General features: G+C 36.0%; 1 protein-coding gene across 3 annotated transcripts in view; it reads right to left on the bottom strand.

Annotated features, from left to right (window-relative positions):
• The window catches only part of LOC136041048 (tubby-related protein 4-like), a 149,400-nt gene that overhangs the window by 47,111 nt on the left and 78,577 nt on the right, over positions 1 to 23,712 (bottom strand). For all 3 annotated transcript variants that reach the window (XM_065725597.1, XM_065725589.1, XM_065725604.1), the window contains 2 exons: positions 15,103 to 15,327; positions 11,719 to 11,974 (listed from right to left, as the gene is read on the bottom strand). In XM_065725597.1, the coding sequence (XP_065581669.1) occupies positions 11,719 to 11,974; positions 15,103 to 15,327 (481 nt within the window). The remainder of the gene's footprint in view (positions 1 to 11,718; positions 11,975 to 15,102; positions 15,328 to 23,712) is intronic.

Here is a 23,712-nt window from a genome sequence, read left to right as displayed (position 1 = left end):
CCTTGTTTTGTGCTAAATGTTGCATACTGTAGTCCATTTGGGCTTATATTTCTGACATTAGTGCTTAGGTTTTGTCATCTCGTCAAAAGAACCAGATTTCTACCATTTCATCATCTTCAGGACCATATTATTGGTAAAACTACTGATGCTATAAATCTTTGCCCATCTAAATGTTGTCTGCAATAAACAAGTCTAGGGAATTCTAGCTGGATTCAATGCAGTGGTATTTTGTCAAATTCGTTCCAGCAAATTCAGGTATTCAGACGAATCTGACTTTAGATTTGTCACTCCATTCATAAGTTACAGGCCCTACTAAATTAAAGGAAAACTCCACTTTCTTAAGACTTGAAACCCTCTCCCCCTCGCCCTATTTGAGATAGGGTTTGTGATACCAGAGCTTGATATGAGCCCTGATCTTAGGCATCTTTGGTCTAGTTTTCATTCGGATCCGTTATTCCATTTGCAAGTTATAATAAATTAAATAGAAAACTTAAATTTTTCAGGAATTAAAGCCTACTCCCCCTTATTAAATTTGAGCTAGGGTCTTTATCTCAAAACTTGATATGTGTCAGGGTCTTAGGCCTCTTTGGTTCGATTTTCATTCAGATCCATCACTCCAGTCGCAAGTTACTCCAGTAAACCTTTTTTTAGGAGGTAAAGCCCTCTCCCTCCTGTTTTATTTGAGCTAGGGTCTTCATCTTTCAACTTGATGTGTCTCATGATCCTTGGCACCAAATCGGGCCATCAAAATTTCCATCCAAATCCATCCAGCGTTTCTCCCCCTATACGTGATTACACAGACGGACGGACAGACAGACAGACGGACGGACGGATTTTGCAACGTCTTAGGTAGTCATGTTGGCTAATTGGATCCAAAAAAAAGTAAAACAATGGCATATCATCATCCAGGTATTATTACCTATTTGGATATTGGAAAATATCCATCAAGATAGGTTTTTTAGATCTGTCTGTCTGTCCGCCCGTCTGTGCAATCGAGTATAGCGGGAGAATATGTCTGATCCAATCAAGAGTTTTTTTATTGCACTTAATTGTTTTGATAGTGTTTTCCTTTCAAGCCGTTGTGTTGAGAATTGGTTAAGATTATTTTCTTGGACTTCATTGGGTATGTACCAGCCGAACAAGGGAAACGGTTAAAAACGATAAAACGGAAATTCTGGCCCTTGATTAAGATTTCCAAGAGAGGAATGACAGGGGACATTTTATAGGCAAGGGAAGAGGCTAAGAAGCCTTCAGAATGGCTTTAAAAAAAGGTAGAATGAGCTTTATATCAGAAATATATATATACATATATATATATATACATAGAATAAGTACTTGAAGTAGTACTTGAAGTAATACTTAAGTACAATTTTGGCAAGTACTTGATATTTGATACTTAAGTAAGAATTTGGAAAGTACTTATTACTTGATATTTAAGTAAAAAAACAATGAGTACTTAATACTTGATACTTAAGTAAAAATTTGGAGTACTTGTTGCAGCACTGCTCCTAATGTATTACATATATGTTCCCATTTCTTGGATACACAGAGCATCTATTAATTTAGTTTAAAATCCCTCTAAGCATCCCCTGAAGGTTTTAAGCATTGTTCAACATGCCCTGAAATTTTCAACTTAAAGCCGACAGGCGTTCCTGAGGTATCGCTGATGCGCCCTTTTGACAATCAACCTGCACATAGTTGGTTTTGATTTTGCTCAAAATTTTCTAGCATTCTCTGAAAGCAGTCACAAGTAAATGTAGTATTAGTTGCTAGCAGTCACAGTCATTGTCGCAAGTTGTCACAGCCAGAAGCAGTCCCTGTTGCAGCCGCAACCGGTCGCAATTACAGCCAAAGCAGTAGTAGTATTTACCCCTGAAAGTTTTAAGTTAAAACCATTATCCATTTCTAAGATATTGCAGATATGCCTTTTTGATAACTTGGACGCAAATAGTATCTTTTGATTTAGCTCTACATGCCCCACAATTTTCCCCAAAATTTCACCTCAATACCCTTAGTCTTTTCGAACCCAACCAGGATCAAACATTCCCCCCTTTCCCAGTGTTAAAACCTGTATGTCAAAAATAGACGAATTGGATCCGGAGGCTCTGGGGTCATTTCATCCGCGAGGGCAAAAATATTAGACTCTTGTGACAATTTTGAAATATATGGCTTTTTGTTATTTCTATCAGTCTACAGGCGAGAATTTATAAGAGAGAAAGGAGATTGGTTGCTCTTTGTTACTCTCAACTTCCCTCTCAGCATGATTTTACATTTCCAACTTGATACCCTTATCCACTCCTTGATTTTGCTACTGTACCCTTATGGCAGCCCTTCTGCAAATAGTTTGTTTTGATTTTGTTTGACACCCTCCTCAAGATTTCATAAAGATTTGCCGTGATATCCTTAGCTTTTTTGGAAACTCAAGATGAACTTGCCCCCTTATTCGTATACAAACAAAGAGCAAATTTTGTAACGTACAACACTTGCCCCTGGGACTCGGGAAGGTTTTGTCATCCATGAAATCATATTCCCTGGAACACAATAAAAAAGACTATGTGCTTCCTGGTTTTGAAAAGGGAAAATCAGCAAATGAACGACTGAAATTATAAGCTTAAAATTGCAAGGTATGTTGAGGAGATGTTGAAAGGAAATTTGAGGGAAATCAGTCCCCCTTCTTGCTCTTTTTAGGAGCCCCCTTTGCTCAGTTCTGGTTGGATTTTTGGAATTGCCATTTTTCAGAACTATTCAAAAAGTCTAATAGCTATACTTTTAGGGATACCATGCCCCTATGTTAAGGAGGGTGTTTAAAGGAGGTTGAAGGGCCACCCTTTATAATTGCCCTTCTCCCCAAAATATTGTAATAGACATATTGCTCAAAATAGTCAAAGGCTCAAATAACTATGTCGATGGAGATGACACAGCCCCCCCCAGAGCTTTGGAGAGAGATTCCGAACACAATAAAAACACATTACGTGCGTGGTGATTATCAGAGGGCTAATTATCAGTTCATTTAAAAAAAAATCAGAAAAAAGGTTTTTCAAAGAAAAGTAAAGAGCTCTACTAAGCCAAGAATTAGCAGAAATAAAGTAAAATAATCTTTCAAGCGTAAAAATACCATAAATAAATAAATAAACAAATCAAATAAATAAACAAATTAAACAAATAAATAAGTAAAACTCGAAAAAGTTTTATTAAACAAATAAAACTCAAAACGAAAAGAAACAACAATAAATAGCCGAGTAAAACTCGAAATGAGGAAAAATAACAGGAGTAGGGCTCACAACCCCGACGCCTCCTCAAGACCAGAACATAATTTGTGCATTACTGAAAACAAAATTAACTTTAAATGTTCTCACTTTTCTTACTTTCATAAATAAAAAATAATCAAAACTTGAAGGAATAGGTATCAGCATATCTCAAGTAAACTGACAATCCACCATCATTTGTTTTTTTTTCTGGAGGGGGGGTGTCATTCTGAAAGACATAATTTCCTTAAGTTTTAACTAGGCTGAACAAAACGGTTGTCTCAAAATTTTTATTGGATGTGTTCGGGGAAAAGGTGGGTCGGGGAGGATGGTTACTTGCCTTCTAGTCACTTTCGACTATTAAAAGAGACACTAGTCCCTTCAATTTTCAATCCGATGAACCTTTATAGAAGTTTCTATGACAACAAATGGCCATCTCAATATTTCTATCAGATGCATTTCGGGAAAATACGAGGTATGGAGGGTATCCACCCTCCGATCACCCTGAAGCTTAAACAAGGAACTAGAACTTATGACTACTAATCCAATGAGCCACCTCTGAATTTTACACGATAGCCCATTTTATACAAAAATATTTAACGCCCCCATCGCATAACTTAAAACCCTTGCCCTAAGGGCTGTGGGAGGGATTTCATCCTCAAAGACATAATTTCCAGACCTTTCAATTATGTTGAACAAAATAGCTATCTCAAAATGTTGATTGGATGTGTTTGAGGAAATGGTGGGCGTGGGAGGATGGTTAATTGCCCTCCAATCACTTTCAAATATTAAAAAGGGCTCTAGCCCTTTCAATTCCGAATCGAGTGTGCCATTTTTGAAGTTTTTTCGACAGCTCATTCGATACGAAGTTTCCTGGTCTAAAACCAAAAAACTAAGAAAATAAAAATAACAATACATTATGACCACTTCGTTCTTTACTTAGGCAGCGCTATTGCACTGCCTAAGATATTCAAGGAACAGCTGACAGCATTAAGTTGAACATTTCAGGGGATGTTGAGGGGGGCGGGTGTTAAGAGCCTTCGGAGGGCAACCAGCTACCCTTGCCCTTTTTAAGAGCTCCTTACTCCTCACTGATCATAATTTTATAAAGAAGCGATTTTGTTCCAAACAGTCAAAAGGTCTAGTAACTATGCCTCTGGGAACGCAATACCCCCCCCCAGGGTAAAGATAGTAAATTATGTAATTTTCCTTTTTTCACATGCAAAAGGAAAAGCAGGCATGTCTGATTCTGAATGGATTCGAAAAGGCTATGGGTATTAAGGTGAAACTTGCGGAACTATTAGGGACATATCAATCTAAATCTAAAGATACTAAACGCATCCTTTTTATCAATAAGGTGAATCTGCATTATCACAAGAACAGCTGAGGGTATTAAGTTTAAACTTTACGGCTAGTTGAGGAAGATATTGAAAAGTGGTCGGAGGGCAGACAATCGCCTCCACGTTCCCTCTTGTGTCCCAAAGATATTTGATCCTAACTTTAGTGATCTTGTTCGAAATAATAGAAAAGTCAAATTACTATGCTTCCAGAGATGATTTAAACACCGGAGCCCTTGGGTTAAGTATAGTAAGTTATATAAGTTGCCAATTGCTTAAATTCAAGGTTACTTATTGGGAAAAGTTTCTTTTCCCAATCGATTGATCCTGAATCTTGAAAAAGTCTAAGAATATTAAGGCTAAACTTCTAGAAACTGTTGAGGTGAATGTCAAACAAGCTATAAGCGAGAGGGTTTTTAAAAGGACACAACAGCCATATATAAGGAACAGTTAAAGGTGTTGAATTGAAATTTTAAAGGTTTGTTGAAATGGATATTATGAAGGAACAAAGGGCAGCCCCCTCTTGGTCTTTAAGACACTGATTAAAGACTCTTTTAGACTAAGGTCTCTAAGACTCTTAACACTGACGAAGGTCTTAAAAAGTCATTTATTTGGAATAGTCACGACATCCAATAGCTATGCTTCTGGGGATGCAATGCCCCCACCATCCCCGGGTTGAGGAATGTAGATTGTACAATTGTCCACTTTTACGTGCAGGATTTATCAAAGGCGACGCAGTGGCGTTACGTGTAGTAAAGGTCATAAGGCTTCATTCTATTATTATTTTTTCCCAGAGGGGCTTCATATAGAAGGGTGGCTGTAAAAACTTCGAAGGCGGCTCATCCAATTGAAAATCAAAAGTTCTAGTGCCCTTTTTAATATTGAAGTGATAGGAGGGCAACTGGCTCCCCAAGTCCTTTTATCCCCAAGTGTATCTAATAAAAATTTGTATATAGAAGTTTTGGTAAAAATAATTCAAAGATTCGATGACAATAACTCTGGGATTGAAACCCCTCCAAGGCCCGGGGCAAGTGTTGTAAGTTATGCCTTTGGGACATATATGGCTTCTACGAAATGGATAATCGTATAATTTTCAGCAGGGGCTAATTCAATTGGAAATCTGAAGTTCTAGTTCCCTTTTCATGAGCTAAAAGTGATCCGAAGGCAACTAGTCCCCCTTTCCAGGTATTTTTCCCGAATTGCATACGATAAAAATTTTGACAGCCATTTTTTTCAAAATAATTAAAAGATAGGATAAAACTCCGGGGCTGACGCAACTCCTCAGAACCCGGGGGCAAGTTTTTTAAGATATGCCCCTGGGGTATATAAGGTTTTTATTTAAGGGATGGTCGTATAAATTTCAGAGTGGGCTCGTCTGATTGTAAATTGAAGGTTTTAGTTCCTTTTTTAAGACTCAAAAGTGATCAGAGGGCATCTACACCCCAAACTCTTTTTTTCCCAAATGCATCTGATAAAAATTTTGAGATGACCATTTTATTCAAAATAGTTGAACGATCAGATAACGGAAGATTCGGGGTAAACATATGCCCTTGGGGCATATAAGATTTTTATGGAAGGGGTAGTCGCATAAACTGCGTAGTGAACTCAAATGATTAGAAATTGAAAGTTCTAGTTCCCTTTTTAAGAGTCAAAGGTGATCGGATGGTGACTAGCCTACCCATCACCAACCCCCCTTTTCCCAAATAAGTCCGATCGAACAAAGTTAAGACAGTCACTTTGTTCAAATATACTAAAAATTTATATAACAAAACTCCAGGGTTTCCACAAAGTCTAGAACCCAGGGGCCAGTGTTGTACATTATGTCCGGACCGGAGGTATGTAAGATTTGTATGGAAGCGGTTGTCGTATAAACTTTGCAGGGGGCTCATTTAATTGGTAATTGAAAGTTCTAGTTCCCTTTTTAAAATTCAACAGGGAACGGAGAGGAACTGGCCCTCTCTGTCCTCTTTTTGCACATTCAGTGAGGGCTCTCAAAATAGTTCAAAGATCAGATAATCCCGACCCCCAACCAAGAAAACTTGTTAACGGTATTTTATTCCAAAACTAAAGAGAACTATTCCCTGGACATCTTTCCATGGCAAAACCCCCCAAAAAATAGCTTATTAACGAGATGTGATTCCAAAACTAAGGGAACATAACCCTGGCCCTCCATGGCCTAACCCCTACCCCACAAGAAAACTTACTAACGATATTTTATTATAAAACTTATGGGAGCTGACCCCGGTCCCTCCATGGCCTGATCCTCCTTCCCCCGAAAAACGATCTATTGCAAATCATGGAAGCTGGCCCCTGGCCCTCCTTCCATGGCCCATTCCCCCAAAAAATGTATTAATGATATCGTATTCCAAAATCTATGGGAGCTGACCTCCATGGCCCAACCCCTCCACAAAAAATATTAACGATTCTGCATTCAAAACTTTATTGGAGCCAATCCCTCTCCCTTCCTCCACAACCTACCGAGCCCCCCCCCCCAAAAAAAAAAAATAGCAACAACATTTTATTCAAAAATCATAGGAGCTGACCCCTTGCTCTCTCTCTCTCCTTGCCCCCCTCACAAAAATAACTAACGATTTTATTTAAAAAATTATGGAATCTGATCATACCTACCCTACCTTTATAGCCAGACAACCATCCCCCCCCAAAAAAAAATATTAACGATGTTCTATACCAAAAACCATGGGAACTGGCACTTGGCCCTCACTCCATGGCCTGACCCCCTTAAAAATAACTTGTTAACGGTATTCAATCCAAAAGTCATGGAAGCTGACCCCTAGATCTCCCTCGATGTCCGGCACCCTCCCCCCAAAAAAACTTATTAACGATGCTTTATTCAAAAAATTACAGGAACTGACCCCTGGTCTTTCCTCAGCGGATCGACCCTCTCTCCCCAAAAAGCTTATTAATGACACTTTATTTCAAAAATCATCGGAGCTTATCCCTTGCCCAAGTCCTCTAAAAAACCAACTTATTAACGATATTTAATTCCCAAAACCAGGAAATGTGACCCCTACCTCTCCCTCCGTAGCCTGACCCCCCCCCCCAAATATGCAGAACTTAATAACAATATCTTATTCCAAAAATCACAGGAACTTATCCTGGCCCTCTCTCCATAGTTAAAACCCCAAAAGAAACACACGCACATTTGAAGATATATTATTAACGATATTAAATTAAAAAAAAAAAAATTCAACTGAAAGTAAGGAGGAATATTAAAACTTAAAATGAACAAAAATAATACGTATATGACGAGGGTTCACCCCATTGTCAATGCCTTGCTCTTTACATTAAAGTTCAAATTTTGTTCCAATTCTTTAAGGAGCCGTCCTGGCTGAGTGGATTGGTGCGCTGGTTTCAGGATCCTTTGTCTGAGAGGGCGAGGGTTCTAATCCTACTGTACCCAATTATTTAGTTTGGGACGGGGTCAGTGGCGTGACTCTGTAAGCTCAGCCAGAGTCGACCCAGCTCTAAATGGGTACCTGGAGAAATCTGGGGAAGGTAAACGGGAAGGGTGTGCGAAAACACAGGATGGTCGGCCCCCAGCCCCCCATTGCACTTCCTAGCTGATGGGCCAAGAAACGGAGATCAGCACTGCCGGTAGGGACTGTAAAGTCTAATGTTATATTCTTTACCCTTTTTTTACCTTTAAGAATGACCCCTGAATCACAAAGGCCGTTTAATTAGAATAAATAGCTCTTTTGAAAGTACTAAGAAATTTTAGCGTAAAGAGTGGGGTATTAACGATAAGTCAAACCCCCTTATATATGTAATAATTTTTTTTCGTTTTAAGTTTTAATGTTCTCACTTTCAATTGAAAAAACTTTTTTTTATTTACTTTTTGATCGTTTTTTAAATAATACTGGGAAATACGGCACCCCCTTCATGGAAAATCCTCTTTCCCCGTGACAAACTCCTCCATGGGAAGATCCTACCATGTAATCTTCTCCCCTAACCACCCCCTCCCCCCCGCAGGAAAAAAATCCCCACTGAAAACGTCTGTATACATCCCAATAACCAATACTATTTGTAAACAATGGGCGAAGCTCATAACTTGCAGCCCTTCCTCTGGGGACTGTGGGGAATTAAGTTATCTTCAAAGACATAATTATTGGATTTTTCGACTATGCTGAACAAAATGACTATCTCAAAATTTTTAATGGGTGACTTTGGGAGATCATGAGTGTGGCAGGGGGCCTAGTTCCACTCCATTTTTTTTTGTTCTCTTAAAAAGGGCACTGGAACTTTTAATTTCCGTTCAAATGAGCCATTTTGCGATATTCTAGGACCAGTAGGTCAATTTAATTATCCCTGGGGGTAAAATTAAAACAAATAAACACGCATCTGTGATCTTTCTTCTGGTAAAAAAAAAAATACGAAACTATACAGTTTTGCAGATAGGTGATTGAATCCACTACAGTGGGGTTTTCTGATACGCTGAATTTGATGGTGCGATCTTCATTAAGATTCCTTACTATTGAGTAATCGTAAGGTTACTATTGAGCCGGATCGCTTCTTATTTACAGTTCGTTACCACGAACAGATTGATTAACGATATATTATTCTGAAAGTCAACGGAACTGACCCATGGCCCTCCCTCCTCGACTTGACCCCCTGCCCAGAAAAAAACTTATTAACAATATTTAATACAAACATCATGGGAGCTGACCTGTGGCCCTCAATCTATGGCTCCCCACCAAATATTTTATTTAAAAAATCATGGGAGCTGAACCCCAGCCCTCCCTCCATTTCTTGATTCCTCCGAAAAGAAACTCATTGACGATGTATAATTCCGAAAACCATGGGTATTCCGTTTAATTTTATTACCTCTTTCCAAGACTGTTAAAGACACCTATAGTTTTCACTCCAAAAAAGTGAGTTTAGCTACTGCTTGTTTACCTAACGCTAGCAGCATAAAGTCTACTGCGTATTTTGCGCTTTACTAAAACGAATTATATTACAAATATTTTCTTTTGTACTTATTACAACATTGAAAATAAAAGGAAAATTGCAGTGGAATAAAATCTTGAGCTAATGAGCTTTCAGCAATTAATATCGTTATATATCAAATATTCAGTTTAATTTTATTAGTTCTTATCAATACTATTGATAGTTTTAATTTTTAATTCGTTTTGGAACAAAAAATTATTTTGGAATAGGGAGTTTTGATAAACTTGAGACTTTGGCAATAAAAAACGGACAGGAATTGATAAAAAAAAATCTTTTCTGAAAAAGAAATTTATCAAAGAAAAGTAGAGGCAATAAAAAACATAAGATCAGAAGAAATAGAAGCCTACAATAACTCATATTCAGAACAACCAGAGATTACTATTAAAGAAGAAATGAAACCCTAATCGAACAGAAATTGAATAAACAATCATAGTAAAAAATATACAACAGGTACTAATATAAAAGAATAAACAAAGCTTAAAACGAGTAAAAGTTTAATTGAATACCTGAATCAAGCTTAAAAAAACAAAAATGCTTGGCTAGTGAATTATAAATGAACCCCAAAACGAACATAAATTAAATAAACAATCATAGCAACCAAATATGGAACAGGTGGCAACATAAATGAATAAATAAATCTTGAAACGAGTAGAACCTAAAATTGAATATGCAAATCAAGCTTAAAACGAACAAAAATAACTACAAGCAAGAGTTTGGGTACTGCCTCCTTCCTTAACTGTAAAAGTCTAAAACCTACTGTGTCATTGGAGCTTTACTGAAAACGAATTATACAACAAATATTTTCTTTTGTGTTTATTACAACATAGAATATAAACATGAGAGTTACAAAGTTAAATTTTGAACTGATGCAGCAATTAATATCATTATATACGAAATATTCAATTTAATTTTATTAATTATTTACAAGAATGTTCATGATAAATATAGTTTCTTTACAAAAAAATGTTTCGATACTACCCTCAATGTAAATGTAAATGTAAAATCTAAAATGTCTTCCCTAAATGTAAAAGTCTAAAGCCTACTGCATAATTGGCGCTTCACTGAAAACGAATTATATTAGAAACATTTTATTTCCCGGTTATTACAACATTGAAAATGAAAAATGAAACTTATAGTGAAATAATACCTTGAGCTGACCAGTTTTCAACAATTATTATTTTTATAAGTCAAATTTTCAGTTTGATTTTATTAGTTCTTTCCAAGACTGTTCAAGACACTTATAGTATTCGGTAAGGCGCAAATGAAGCCGTAGGTCTTAGACTTTTACAGTTAGGAAAGGAGGCAGTACCAAACCTCTTGTTTGTAGTGGTTTTGTTCGTTTTAAGTTTGATTTACATATTGAATTTAAATTTTACTCGTTTTAAGATTTTTATATACATTTGTATTTATACCTGCTGTATGTTAGTTTGTTATGGCTGTTTATTTAATTTATGTTCGTTTTGGGTTTCATATATAATTCAATAGCAAAAGACCTTTGTTTGTTTTAAGTTTGATTTACGTATTTCATTTAAGCCTTACTCATCTTAAAATATATTTGTTCATTTATATTACTACCTGTTGTATGTTTTTTTTTTTTTTTACTATGATTGTTTATTTAATGTCTGTTCATTTTGGGTTTTATTTCTCCTTCAATAGTAATTTCTGGTCGCTTCTTTTAGGTGATTTCTTTTCGCATTAAGTTAAACATGGCCTTTATTTTTCTTTTAAAAACCTGGATTTCGGAAAGCTTTTTTAAATTCATCATTTATAAAACAGAGGAATTTTTTATCCTAGCTGTGTCTGAGGCAAAATTGCGGGAAATGTTGAAGTGTCTGTTGGGCTAATTTATAATAAACTATATGTATCGAAGTTATCAAAAAGGACTGTCTGTAATATCTTAGGAAAAGGTAAGGATGTTAACTTGAAACTTTCAGGGCTACTACTAGTAGCAGTAGCTGTGTCTACACTGCAACTGTGTAAACTTCCAACTACGACAACTTGCAAGTGATTATCGAAGTGAAAAAATGTTAAGTACAACTTTTAAGAGTGACAGTGACGATTTATGATTTAAAGAAAACAAAGTTTCAAGCAGCACTTTTCTCAATCCTTTCTACAGATAACATTTTCTAAATCAGTGAGACATTGTAAAGTTTGTTTTAAATACCACTTACTTGCAGTTTCTGGGTCAAATATAACAAATTCAGGGCGTAGCTTGGATATTCTTTTTCCTTTTAACAGTGGCACTAGTCCACCAAGGAATTCGCAATATAATATATAAGTTGCAGCATTTCCAAAATCACCATCTACGTCTGGTTGGCTCTCTCCCGATCCATCCTCAAGGCGTATCATTGTGCAAAAAAGACGCGTGCTGCTTAACGGCGTTCGACAAGAGAACGCTCGAAGACTTGGCTCGAATCCCATGATATTCTATAAGGGAAAAGTTAAAAATATCTTTAGCCTAATTTGTCGTATGTATTTGGCTGAAAAAACAAATATGTCTTTTTTCTCTTGAATATCTTAAAGGCTTTGTTATGGACCTTTATGATGGACGATGAAGCATGAACAAATCATGTATATATATATATATATATATATATATATATATATATATATATATATATATATATATATATATATACATATATACTGGCATGTTAATAAATTGAGAGGGAGTTGTCCATTGGGACTTGTCCCGGTTAAAGATAGGAACGGGGCTACAACTTAGTGACAAGTAAAGATTTAAAGAGAGATGAGCAGAACATTTTGAGAATGTGCTAAACCAAGAAAGAGTTGCAGGAAAATATATAGAAGAAAATGAAAAAGTTCGTGATAACTTGGATGTGAAGCAAGATTTGTTTTGGGCTAAAAGGGCTAAAAAATAATAAGGCTCCAGGTACTGATAGTTTGGCAAATTATTTTCTTAAATATGGTGGTTCTGAGGCTAAAAATAAGCTACTGAAGATTATGAATAGGATTTTTGAAAATGGGGAAGTACCTAACGATTTTAGGAAAACCTTAATGAAAACACTGTATAAGAAAGGTGACAAAAGTGACTGGGGTAATTATTAAGGCACTAGTCTGGTCTCTGTAGGCAGCAAATTACTTAGTAATATGATAATTTTTAGACTGAGAGATACTGTAGACTAAGTTTCAAGAGAAGAGCAGTGCGGTTTTAGAAAAGGTAGAGGATGTGTTGACCAAATTTTCACTCTTAGGTTAATAATTGAGAAGTGCTTGAATTGTCAAACACCTTTAGTCCTGAGTTATATAGATTATGAGTAAGCGTTCGATTCTGTTGATAGAATAGTTTTAGCAAAGGTTTTATCCGTGTATGGTATACCAGACCAATACATTACAGCGATTAGTCCTATGTACGATAATACTGCTGCGGTTAAGGTAGGAAATGAGGCTGGCAGCTGGTTTTGCGTTAAATAAGGAGTTAAGCAGGGTTGTATTCTGTCCCCATATGTATCATTTTGATGGACTTTGTCTTAAGGAGCAGAGGAAAGGCAATGGGGGACCACGGAATCATATGGGGACGAAAAACTCTCCTGGACTGAGATTATGCTGATGATTTAAGCATCCTAGATGAATGTGAGGACAAAATTAATGAACTTTTAGAGGTTTTGTGAGTTCAGGGTGATAGAATAGGTTAATTATAACTTGATGTTAAGAAGACTAAGTCACTTGAGCTATTACTAAATGAAGATGAAAAGGTAATGTTGGGTAGCAAAAAGATGTATCGGGTGGACTGCTTCACTTACCTTGATAGTATTATTACTGAACACAGTGGGAGCAGTGAAGATATTAAAATTAGAATAGCCAAGGCTCAGGTTTCTTTTTCACTGTTAAAAGAATTTCAGAGGAATAGGAAGATAAGTCTTATAAAAATGAATGGAACTTGAACCTGAACACGCAAACCAAGATTAGAGTATGGGAAGCTAAAGTCATGACAGTGGTCAAATATGGCTCTTAAGCATGGGCGCTCCGAAAAGCGGAGGATAATTTACTAGACGTTTTCCAGAGAAATCGTCTACAGATTGTTCTTGGTACCCGGCTGAATAACCGTATTTCAAACAGTACACTGTACAAAAAAATGTAGATCGATCCCACTTTCTAGGGCTAATAATGTAAGAAAAGTTGAGATGGCCCGGGCACGTTTTGTGGATGAAGAATGACATTGGATAAAGATTGTCCTTTTCGGCCAACCGTCTAGGGCTAAACGGAAGGCAGGTCGTCCTCGTCTGACGTTGGAGGATGTCATAAAGAAATATTTTAAATAAATAGGAACTTGCTGGGAGGGTGTAAGGAGGGAGGCTTCGAATAGATTGAGATTGAGAAGGAGTGTACGTAGCAGTGTTGGCCACAGGCGGCCTGATGTTGCGATGAGTTGTTAGTAGTAGCAGTAGTACTGTGATTTGAGAAAGACTTTAAATTGTAGTTAGATTGTTATTTTCTTGTAAAAATGATGCAAAATCAAAATAATGTGAAATTACCAAACACAGAAAATTAAACAAAGATCAGAAATAACTATAATATGTCAACTATGCTTTGAATTAAAGAATAAGCCGAAATGATGTGAACGATTTAAATTAGGCTGAATGTATCTTTCCTTTTTTTATTCAAATAATAAATCTCTTCCAAATTCGATGAAAAAAAGAAAGAAAAGCCTTCAAATTGTTTGACTTCAGGTTAAGTTTCAGTTCACTGCAGACTTAATGCAGTTCAGGTTTCAGTTCACTGCGGACTTAATGCAGTTCAGGTTTCAGTTCACTGCAGACTTAATGCAGTTCAGGTTTCAGTTCACTGCAGACTTAAGGCAAATAAGAACTTGAGCAAAAACCAAAAACGAGGCTAAGAACTTGAGGCTCGAGAGTGAGGCTCGAAAGCCCACCTTTGTGTACCTTCTAGCCTGTTTTATATGCTTCTTTGCTTCACTTTCTTAGTCCTGACCTTTGTGCTTATCTAGGCTTTTCGCCTGATAATTTAAATATAAGAAAGATTTTTTTTAGTAAAACAATTCAAACAAACCTACGGTTGAATTAATTTGACAGAAGTCAAAACATTTGAATAGCATATCTGGGATGAGAATTATGTACCAGTTGCACTGATAGTTGAGAAATATACCTAGGGTGAAAAAAGTTGAAATCTTTTGGATTTTCAAAACATTATAAAAATTGGATAATTTCTTGTGATGTTCTGTGTGGTGTATCAGAATCCTATCATAGATCTGTGGAATAATCTCTGCTTGATGATATGGGGCCCGAGGTATGATCTCAGTTGCCGCAAGGCTTAGTAATAGGCTTGCTACTTGTCTTTGTAAAAAACACCTGGCAACTTAAACATCATAAATTGTCGACACCTTATGCACCTTCAATAGCTTTGGAGGATGTTTATCCTATCTTTATGGTACATCAGAGCCTTGACTTTAAGACTATGTCACACAAACTTAACGTTTAGGCAATATCTAATTTGAATCTGAAGCCCCTTAGCTGTAGTTAACGATTGAGAATTTAATTAGTTATCATTCACTGAAATTGGAATTCTATACTTACATAAATTGTCCTTGAAAACAAACAGGAAACCTGAGCTTTCAACCTCACTGGAAGGGGCAAAGAATTTACAAGGTACAGTTCGTGAAGACACTTTCTAATTGCTGTTCGGGACAAGTGAGACAAGCTCGGTGGTTTTCTTGTTACCCATCCTACGTGAAGATACATTCCTGTTGCAAGGAAAATTCGTCGATCATTATGACCCCAAGTTAAGCTTGAAATATGATTCTGGAAATAAATGCGTGTTGGTAAAAGCAAATACAATTGGTCGAAAATAGTACTTTGTCCTATTAAAACACCATGAAATATGCTTGTATCCAGTTTCCTCATATCCATATAATTTTCAATAGTTCAAAAAGTCGATTTAGTAGATCCTGCGCTTTTTCTGAGAAAATTCTGTGCTTCTAGAAGTTAGCTTAAAAAATTGTCACACAAAATTTATTCAAATAAAAGGAATACTCTAGCCAACAAAAAGCTTCTAAACTATTGCAAGCACTGGCTTCAAAGGCAAAAAAATTCAACGTTGTTTTAAAGCATCTAAAGCTGGTCAAAAGCCCAGTATGGTTTAATTAAGCTAACAAGGACTTATCATCCACTGATCCACATATCTGACGTAAACTATGAAACACAGTTTTAAGAAAAATAAATAAGATCATGTCCGGGACATAATTCAGATATGATAGAAATATTGAGCTTTAGTAAAGTAAGGTTTATACATATATATTTAATCTGTACAACAAAAATACCTACAGTGAGACTCTGTACCCGTGTCCCCTAAGGCCCCCATCCTCACTCCAATGCCAAATTAATGGAGGTTTCGTACCAAGTACAGCTCATGATCAAATAGGGATTATCAAGGATATGGTTCTAAAATGATTTGGTGTTTGTTGAATAGTGGCAAGCTTGTATTCCCCAATCATTCAAATTCTCATCTAATCTAAAGGTAATTTGCCTCGATATAACTGTCATTTAATCCAGTTTTAAAGGTCAAATTTGTATAAATTTCCATAGAAAGAACTGAGTATATCTAAAAAGGTAAGATGTTTATTTTTTGGAAATTTGAAATTAAATTTTATTGCAGTAGCCTACAAGACACCTTCTATTGCAATAATGGTACATTTTATCTGCTTTGATGATACGATCAAACATTTTCCTGGGCAGCGGTAGCCCTATTTGTGATTGTTCTTCTGTGCTATTTCTTCTCTTTTTAATGCTATTTAAAATCATACTATCTGAGTTCAAAAACTGAATTTTTCGCCATAAATTAAGAATCATAAAGTACCCTAAAAGCTTTAGAAACAAACATATACTAGACACAATTCGAATTATTATGTAATGCAAAACGTTTCTTAATTGACATATATTTGAGGTGTTACTTCGAATATGTCACTAAATTTCTGAAAAAGATAGCTTTGCTTTGTAGTTCCAGGAGGCCTCTCTTAAAGCTCCTGTTAAAGTGATATCTTGGGTTTTCGCTGGTATAATTTCCCATCTCGGACGAGCCTAACCGCTTGCTAGGCTGGATTTGTTGGAGGTTTAATCACTGAAGGTATTTTCTGCTAGGACGTATTCAGAACATACTGCCGAAGCCGAAGACAGTTAGAACCTCAGACTATTTAAAACTTTGAATAGCTATATTAATCTAAGCTGCCTGTTCTTTTTTCTTTGATTAATTTGAAAAACCTTTCCCACAAAACAAGGTTTTGAAAGAAAAGTGAAGACTTCATTAAGCCAAGATTAAGCAAAAATATAGTCAAATAATCTTCTTAGCGTAAAACTACCACGAATTACCATCAATAAATAAATGAAAATCCAAACGAACAAAAATTACAGTAAATAACCAATCAAACTCAAAAACGGGCACAAATTAAGACGATTAGGGCTGACATACCCTTGCCTCCTCAAGACCTGAACACAATTTGCTCTTTACTGAAAAAAAAAACAAAAAAACAAATGACCATGGATTGTCAGTTCAATGTACATATAGTGATATTCATTCCTTAAAGTTTTAATTTTTTTTTATGTATTAAAGTAAAAAATTGAAAACATATAAAATGTGTTTCGTCTTCAGTAAAGTGCTAGTTTTATGGTCATGAGAAGGCATTGGGGGTGTCAGTCCTACTCGTGTAAATTTTTGCCCGTTTTGACTTTGACTTGGTTATTTATTGTAATCTCTTTTCATTTTGAATTTTATTTAGGTTAGGTTTTTCAAATCACAAATTGTGATTTGTGGTAGTTTTTTGCTTGGAAGATTATTTTTGGCTTAATAGAGTTCTATACTTGCCTTTGAAAAATAGTTTTGTGAAACTATACCCCGAAAGTTTCAACTTAATATCCGCGGTCGTTCTCGATATGTTGCTAAGCTTTCTTATTGGCAACCATACACGGGATGCCTTTTGATTTACTTTAAATTTTAATATAATGATCTAACTCTATATTTAGGTGGCATGGGTTATTATATTTCTTAGTATTGGACGTGGTCGTCTTCATTTACTATGAGGTAGCTTTTGTTCTTGATTACAGACTATGGCCAAGTTGCCTATACAAGTTAGTAAAAGCAAGAGTCTGTTCTTTATTATAATTGCTGCAGCCATGATACCAATGAAACTTACATAATTACAATTTATATTAACCATACTCATATTTTATCCCATATTTTATTCCATTGCTATAGAATAAAGTTCATTCTTTAATATGATCATAATTAAAGTCCAAAAAAATACTATTAATTCAATTCCTTGTGTAAACTTTGCATAAATATTAGTTTTTTCTTATATATTTGTTTGTTAACTTCAAAATCATATAAATGTGACAAATTCCTGATGTTATAATACCATAAGCCAATGCAGTGCTATAGAACAATGTAGTTTTTCGTAAAAAATTGATTTTATTAAAAAAAAATATAATTATAAATGGATTTTAGCCCCATCAATTGCCTTTAAAATGAGCAATTAAACAGCTCTCTACGATGCTCTAGTGCTCCGCTATACGAGGAAAAGAAAAAAAGAAAAAAAAGAAAGGAAAAAAGATACCCTCAAAGCAGAATATCGTGCTTGCAGCTACTTTTCTTAATTTTCAAACCAATATGTTTTCCTTGTTATTCAAGCCAAGGGAGAGTTAATTTCCTACATAGGGGTGTTGGACAAGGCGGTTCTAAGAGTGTACTTTTTTTGATCTGACTCTAGTTTAGGAGTTATGGGCTGTTTTTTTTTTTTTACAAAGGGACATGATCATCTCTCACTAGGTTTTTAGCTACCACTGCAACCCGAAAACAACATTTACTTTTCAAGCATAATGGGTCAATTACATGATTTTAAGGGGGGTTGGCACACCCAATATCTCTAGAGACATAGCTGCTGGACCGTTCTACTATCCTGAACAAAATGGCGGTCTCAAAATTTTTCCTGAATGTGCTTAGAAAATTAAAGGGCAAGGGAAGAGGGCTTTTTGTCCTCCAATCCCTTTTTACTTCTAGAAAGGACACGAGAACTTCGATATGACCAGCTATTATAGAGCAGTGCTGCCTATGACAATGTTTATATATCTTTTTAAAAACTTGCATCCAAACAGTTTTTTTGCTTGATTGAAACTCTTCTAAACATTACTTAAAGTTTTCACCTTAATACCCTTAGCGTCATTAGTTACAGTAACTATAGTGGTAGTATTGATAGTATACACATAGTGCCTTCTGGCTAGTTCAAAACCCATCACAACGTACCCTTAAAGGTTTAACTTAATAATTTAAGCTGTCCTAGAGACGTTGCCTCCTCACCTTTTTGAAAATCCATAAGCTCACACTTTGTTTTGATTTAATTCAATCTATGCCTGAATATTCCTTTAAAGCTTCAGTCCTTAAAAGCTTCACCGTCAAAATTTCTTGAAAATTTCCCCTTCACACCCTTACGCATATTTAAAATAGCAGTCACAGTAGTAGTATTGGTATTACTGGTAGTAGTATCGTAATAGCGGTAGTACTAGTAGCAGCAGTAGTATTAAACGTGTTGCCTTTTGGCTAGTAGAATATCCCTCTCGGCAAGTCTTGGGAGTTTCAACTTAATAAATCAGCCATTGCTGTGACAATGATGATAGGTCTTTTTGATAACATGTATGCTTATATACTTTTTAATTTCATCTCACTGCTCTTAACCTTTCAAATAGTTGCAATAGAAGTAGTAGTAGGAGTAGTAGTAGTAGTAATAGTAGCATTAGTAGTAGTAGTGAATCTAGCAGTGATATTAATATTAGTAGTAGTGTGCACGTACTGAGTTTTGGTCATATGATCTTTCCCTTTTAGCATTCTCTAACAGCTCCAACTTAATACCCAAATCAATTCTTAAAATAAACTCATTTGACAATATACAAACATGTAGTTTCTTTTGATTTAATCAACTTAATACCAGAGTCAATTATTAAAATACACTCTTTTGAAAATGTTCATGCATATAGCGTCTTTTGATTTAGTTCAATTCTCCTCTCAATATTGTAAATAGAGCAGAATGGTAGTAGTAGTGGTGGCAGTTGTGGTAGTAGTGGCAGCATGCAAATATTGCCGTTCTAATAATATCCCTTTTTAATTCCAGAGAGTTCCATATTAATTTACCCAGTCACCCAGAGTTACGCCATTTTGACGATCTGCATGCGCACACCGTGTTTCCATTTAGTTCAACACTCCCCTCAACATTCTCTGAAAGGCTCACCTGAATTCCATTGGTCATTTTCGGCAATAGAGTTCAAATATGCATACTTTTCTCAATAACATATACTATATGTAAACAATGAACAAATTACATAACTTACAGGACTGTGGGGAGGTTCATATCCCCGAAGACATAATTAATGGATCTTTCAACAATTCTGAGCAAAATGGATCTCTTAAAATTTTGATCAAGTAATAGGCTTGGGGGGGGGTTTACTTTTGACTCTTCAAAAAGATCACTATAACTTCTGACTTCCAATCAAATAAGCTCCCTCTGAACTGAAGTTTATACGATCACCTGTTCCGTAAAAATCTCAAATATTACGGGATATAACATTCAATCCGCATCCCTAGTAGTAAAGGGGTATGGATTTCAAGGAAGTCCACTGCCTTCGAATACTGATCCTGAAAGTTTTCTTAGAAACTTCTCCAAGACGCAAATGCATTTTACATCATGTGGAATGTTTTCTAATACACGCAAGTGTCTGTAACGTAATAGGGAATGTTTTCTAAGAGATGTAGGCCCCGCCAAATAACGATTTCGTTTGTGTCAGAGGCTTTCGGTTTTACCTAATAGAGAGTGCTAAAAAAAAAACCAGGAGGGGTAGGCTTTTTTTACTGCAGGATTTTCTTGCTTATTTAAAAAACCTACGAAATCCCGCCAAATCAGGATTTACTTGATTGTTATGGATAAAAACCTAGGAGGGCTAGGAAAAACCTTTGCTCAAGATTCCTTTGCTTGTTATGTTTAAAAACCTGCACGAGTAGTCCCTAAAGGAAGGGCGTGGTCCTTACATCAGTCCAATATTTTCATGCTTTTCTACTATTTCGTGTCAACAAACAAGGGATTTTTGCAGCTATTTTCTATTGCCAGAGCCGTTAGAGAGCCTTGGCGGCTCTATTGATATTCCTAGGAACAAAGGCTTGTTGATATCTTGCTATTTCCAGCAAAACAGAAGCATCGCGTGATCTGCTATTATTCTAACGGGAACTGAGTAATTTTCTATTGTCTTTGGGGGGTATAAAAATGGGTATTGAACAAACTTCCTCATCAGTCTTATATTAAGATTTTGAAAGTGACACATCCTTATAAGAAATAGATTTTTGTAGAAATTTAAAAAAGGATTGGACCTCTGCTTATATGCCGGTAAGCCTCTTTTTCTCTACCTCGCTCCACCACAAAAATGAGCAAACCTAAATTAAAGTACTATAATTCTCTATATTAGATAAACATCTTAGAATCCCCACCCCTTCCCGCATAAGGTATTTTTATCGCCAATAATTTTTTCTCTTTTTACCCTGTCTGCAATTAATGCGCTTTTCCACTAATCGAAGCATATTCTAGTAGGCTGTTAAACCGTTAATGAAAACTTTCCATCGTGTAAAGGCTTACTTTATGCCGGACAGCTGCTCTTCTAACAATTGCGTGAATGGGTTTTTATCAGCTGCCAAATTTGAACACTATGATATTACAAGTGAATCACAAATTGGGAAGTTTTGATTAAATACAATCTTTGAATTTAATACGAAATGCTCCGGAAAAATATAACTTATCTATACGCTAAATGAACGAGGTGAGCAATATTCTTTCATTATACTAAAAAAAGAAAACAAGCATCCTTTTTTGACAATAATATTAAATTATTTGACAGCACCCTCCCTCTTAATAAGATTAGATGTAACAAGAGGCAAAAGAGTAAAAGTTTGGTGATTTCTTAGTTTTTTCCTCTAGTGTTGTCTATTATACATATTTCTCATAAAAGAAGCTGTCTAAATCCCCTAAAAATTTTAGTTTAACTACCCTTTGCTATCTTGGAGAGAGCTTAGGTTAGGAAAAAGGGAGGGTCTACATACTTGTCCTAGAAAGGTATTATGAAGCATATACCAGGCTTATTTTATCACTATTTTAGGAAAAAACTTTAGATGAATGTACTCTGATCCAAACGAAGCCTTGTATTCTCAATTGATTGCTGTATTGTGATCTTGATTTTGAATTCTCGACCTGGAATTGAAGCAGTAATATTCTCAGACGGCCAAATAATGCCAAATTTTTCAAAGCTTTTACTATTCTTTGAAAAAGTTTCTTTTATTCTCGTGAAAACCACTTCTAAAGTTAAATACTTGCATATAAAATTGCCAATTTATGTTGGAGAGGGAAAGTTTCTGACAATGGTAAAAAAAAGGGAAACTAAATAGATACCAGGGCAAAAGTGACGTTTAGCTCGAATTTATTCTTCTTTTTTCTATTACATTTAAACTCACTTGTATAAAAGTTTTGTTGCTCAGGTGTTTTATTTACTACATTTATATAGATATTATAGAGAGAATAAAAACGCAAAGAAATATTACGGATTTTGAAACTCGCTAATTCAAATTTTTTCTGTTAAATACCCCCTTACTAAGGTTAAATTCTCCTAGAGGAAGGGGGTTGACACATCATTTGCCATCGAAATCCTGTGTAATTACGGCATTTTTTTGGGGGGGGGGACTTTCAAGGTGGTTAGGGGAGAAATGAGGTTATTTCTGCTTATTTCTTGGCATATATGTCCTTTTTATAGAAAAAAAACTAATTGCCATAAGATTTACTTTTTCACTTCATGAAAAACTAATATTTTACTTTTATTTAAGGAAAACCATGACCAGTATCCCCCCGAAAGAAGGCGAGGATCATACTAAGTGGGAAAAATTTTGCCCACTCAAGACTTTCGGTCATTGTCTATTGCAAGAATGCCACCCGCTCTACGGCCTTCCAGCAAAGCAGAGGGATTGCTACCCCACTCTGCCCTACATGGACATGATGCGGCTCCGTCACCCCCCAGCCCCATGCCAGTCAACCTGCAAGGCCTTCGAGAGGTGTACCGCCAGCACAAGACGAAGGTGGAGCTGTGAATCTTAATGCAAGTAAAATTTATTGATATTCCACGGAAAACTTACCACTTCTTGTAGAGAATGTATATTCTTGGTCATGCTAACAAAGGGAGGAACATCTCCGATATACGGGGTCCTGTTTGCTGTCTCTGAGAGGAGGGTTCACTGGTATTGAACTCCTCCTAAAAAAAATCCATTCTTTTCAGCCTAATAGGGGTTTTTAAGGACTTTTCGCTATGATTTAATGCTAAAAACTAAATTTTTCCGGGAACTTTTAAGAACACTGATGATATTACCCATCTTTAAAAGGAAACGCATTCCTTTTGGGTTACTGAGGGGGCCCTGGTCCAATGGTTTTGAGGACCCCTTCAGTCCTAAAGGAAATGGACTTTTCTCCATGCTCTTAGCTATTAGTAATGTCTTGAAAATAAGGTTTTTTTAGATTATGCTTTCTAGTGTTGAAAACTTAGACTGTTGAAAGGAAGGGGATGCATCAGTATTTTAGTAGTTTTATTCTTGCCTCTAAGAAGAGGGATATGAGGTACTGGTCTAGCTAAAGCTACTGGTCTTTAGATTAATATCCTTTATATAGCTTAAAATCATAAACGCTTCAAGAGGGTAAAAATTATTATTCTTCTCCAGGTCCCATAGGTAGGACCACAGCCTGGATTAAAGATTTGCTGGCTGATTCCTGGGTGAGCAAACTCCAACAATGGAGACTATCTCGCCCTTCGTAAGTTTCTTACGAGTCTTTAGAACATTAAAATATCTGAAAAATACAGGGAGGGGGCAACTTATGTGGTAATTTTTGTTCTTAAATTTATAACTGGTAGTGTGAGGTCAATGGGTGCTAAGGATCAACTTCTGTGGGAATTTCTGGTCTTAAATTTACAAATGGTACTGTGAGGTCTATAGGTGTGAAGGGTTACTTTTAGGGTCCATGTATGGTCATTCAACCTATAGGTGGTAGTGTGTCTTCAATGCATCCGACGAGTCCCTCTTAAGTATAATGAATACTATTTAATCCTAATATAAATTCTTTCAGAGGA

Source organism: Artemia franciscana, chromosome 2, assembly GCF_032884065.1.
Source record: "Artemia franciscana chromosome 2, ASM3288406v1, whole genome shotgun sequence".
NCBI classification, from domain to species: domain Eukaryota; kingdom Metazoa; phylum Arthropoda; class Branchiopoda; order Anostraca; family Artemiidae; genus Artemia; species Artemia franciscana.
The sequence above is the reverse complement of the archived record's forward strand: the minus strand, read 5'-3'. Positions and strand labels throughout refer to the sequence as shown.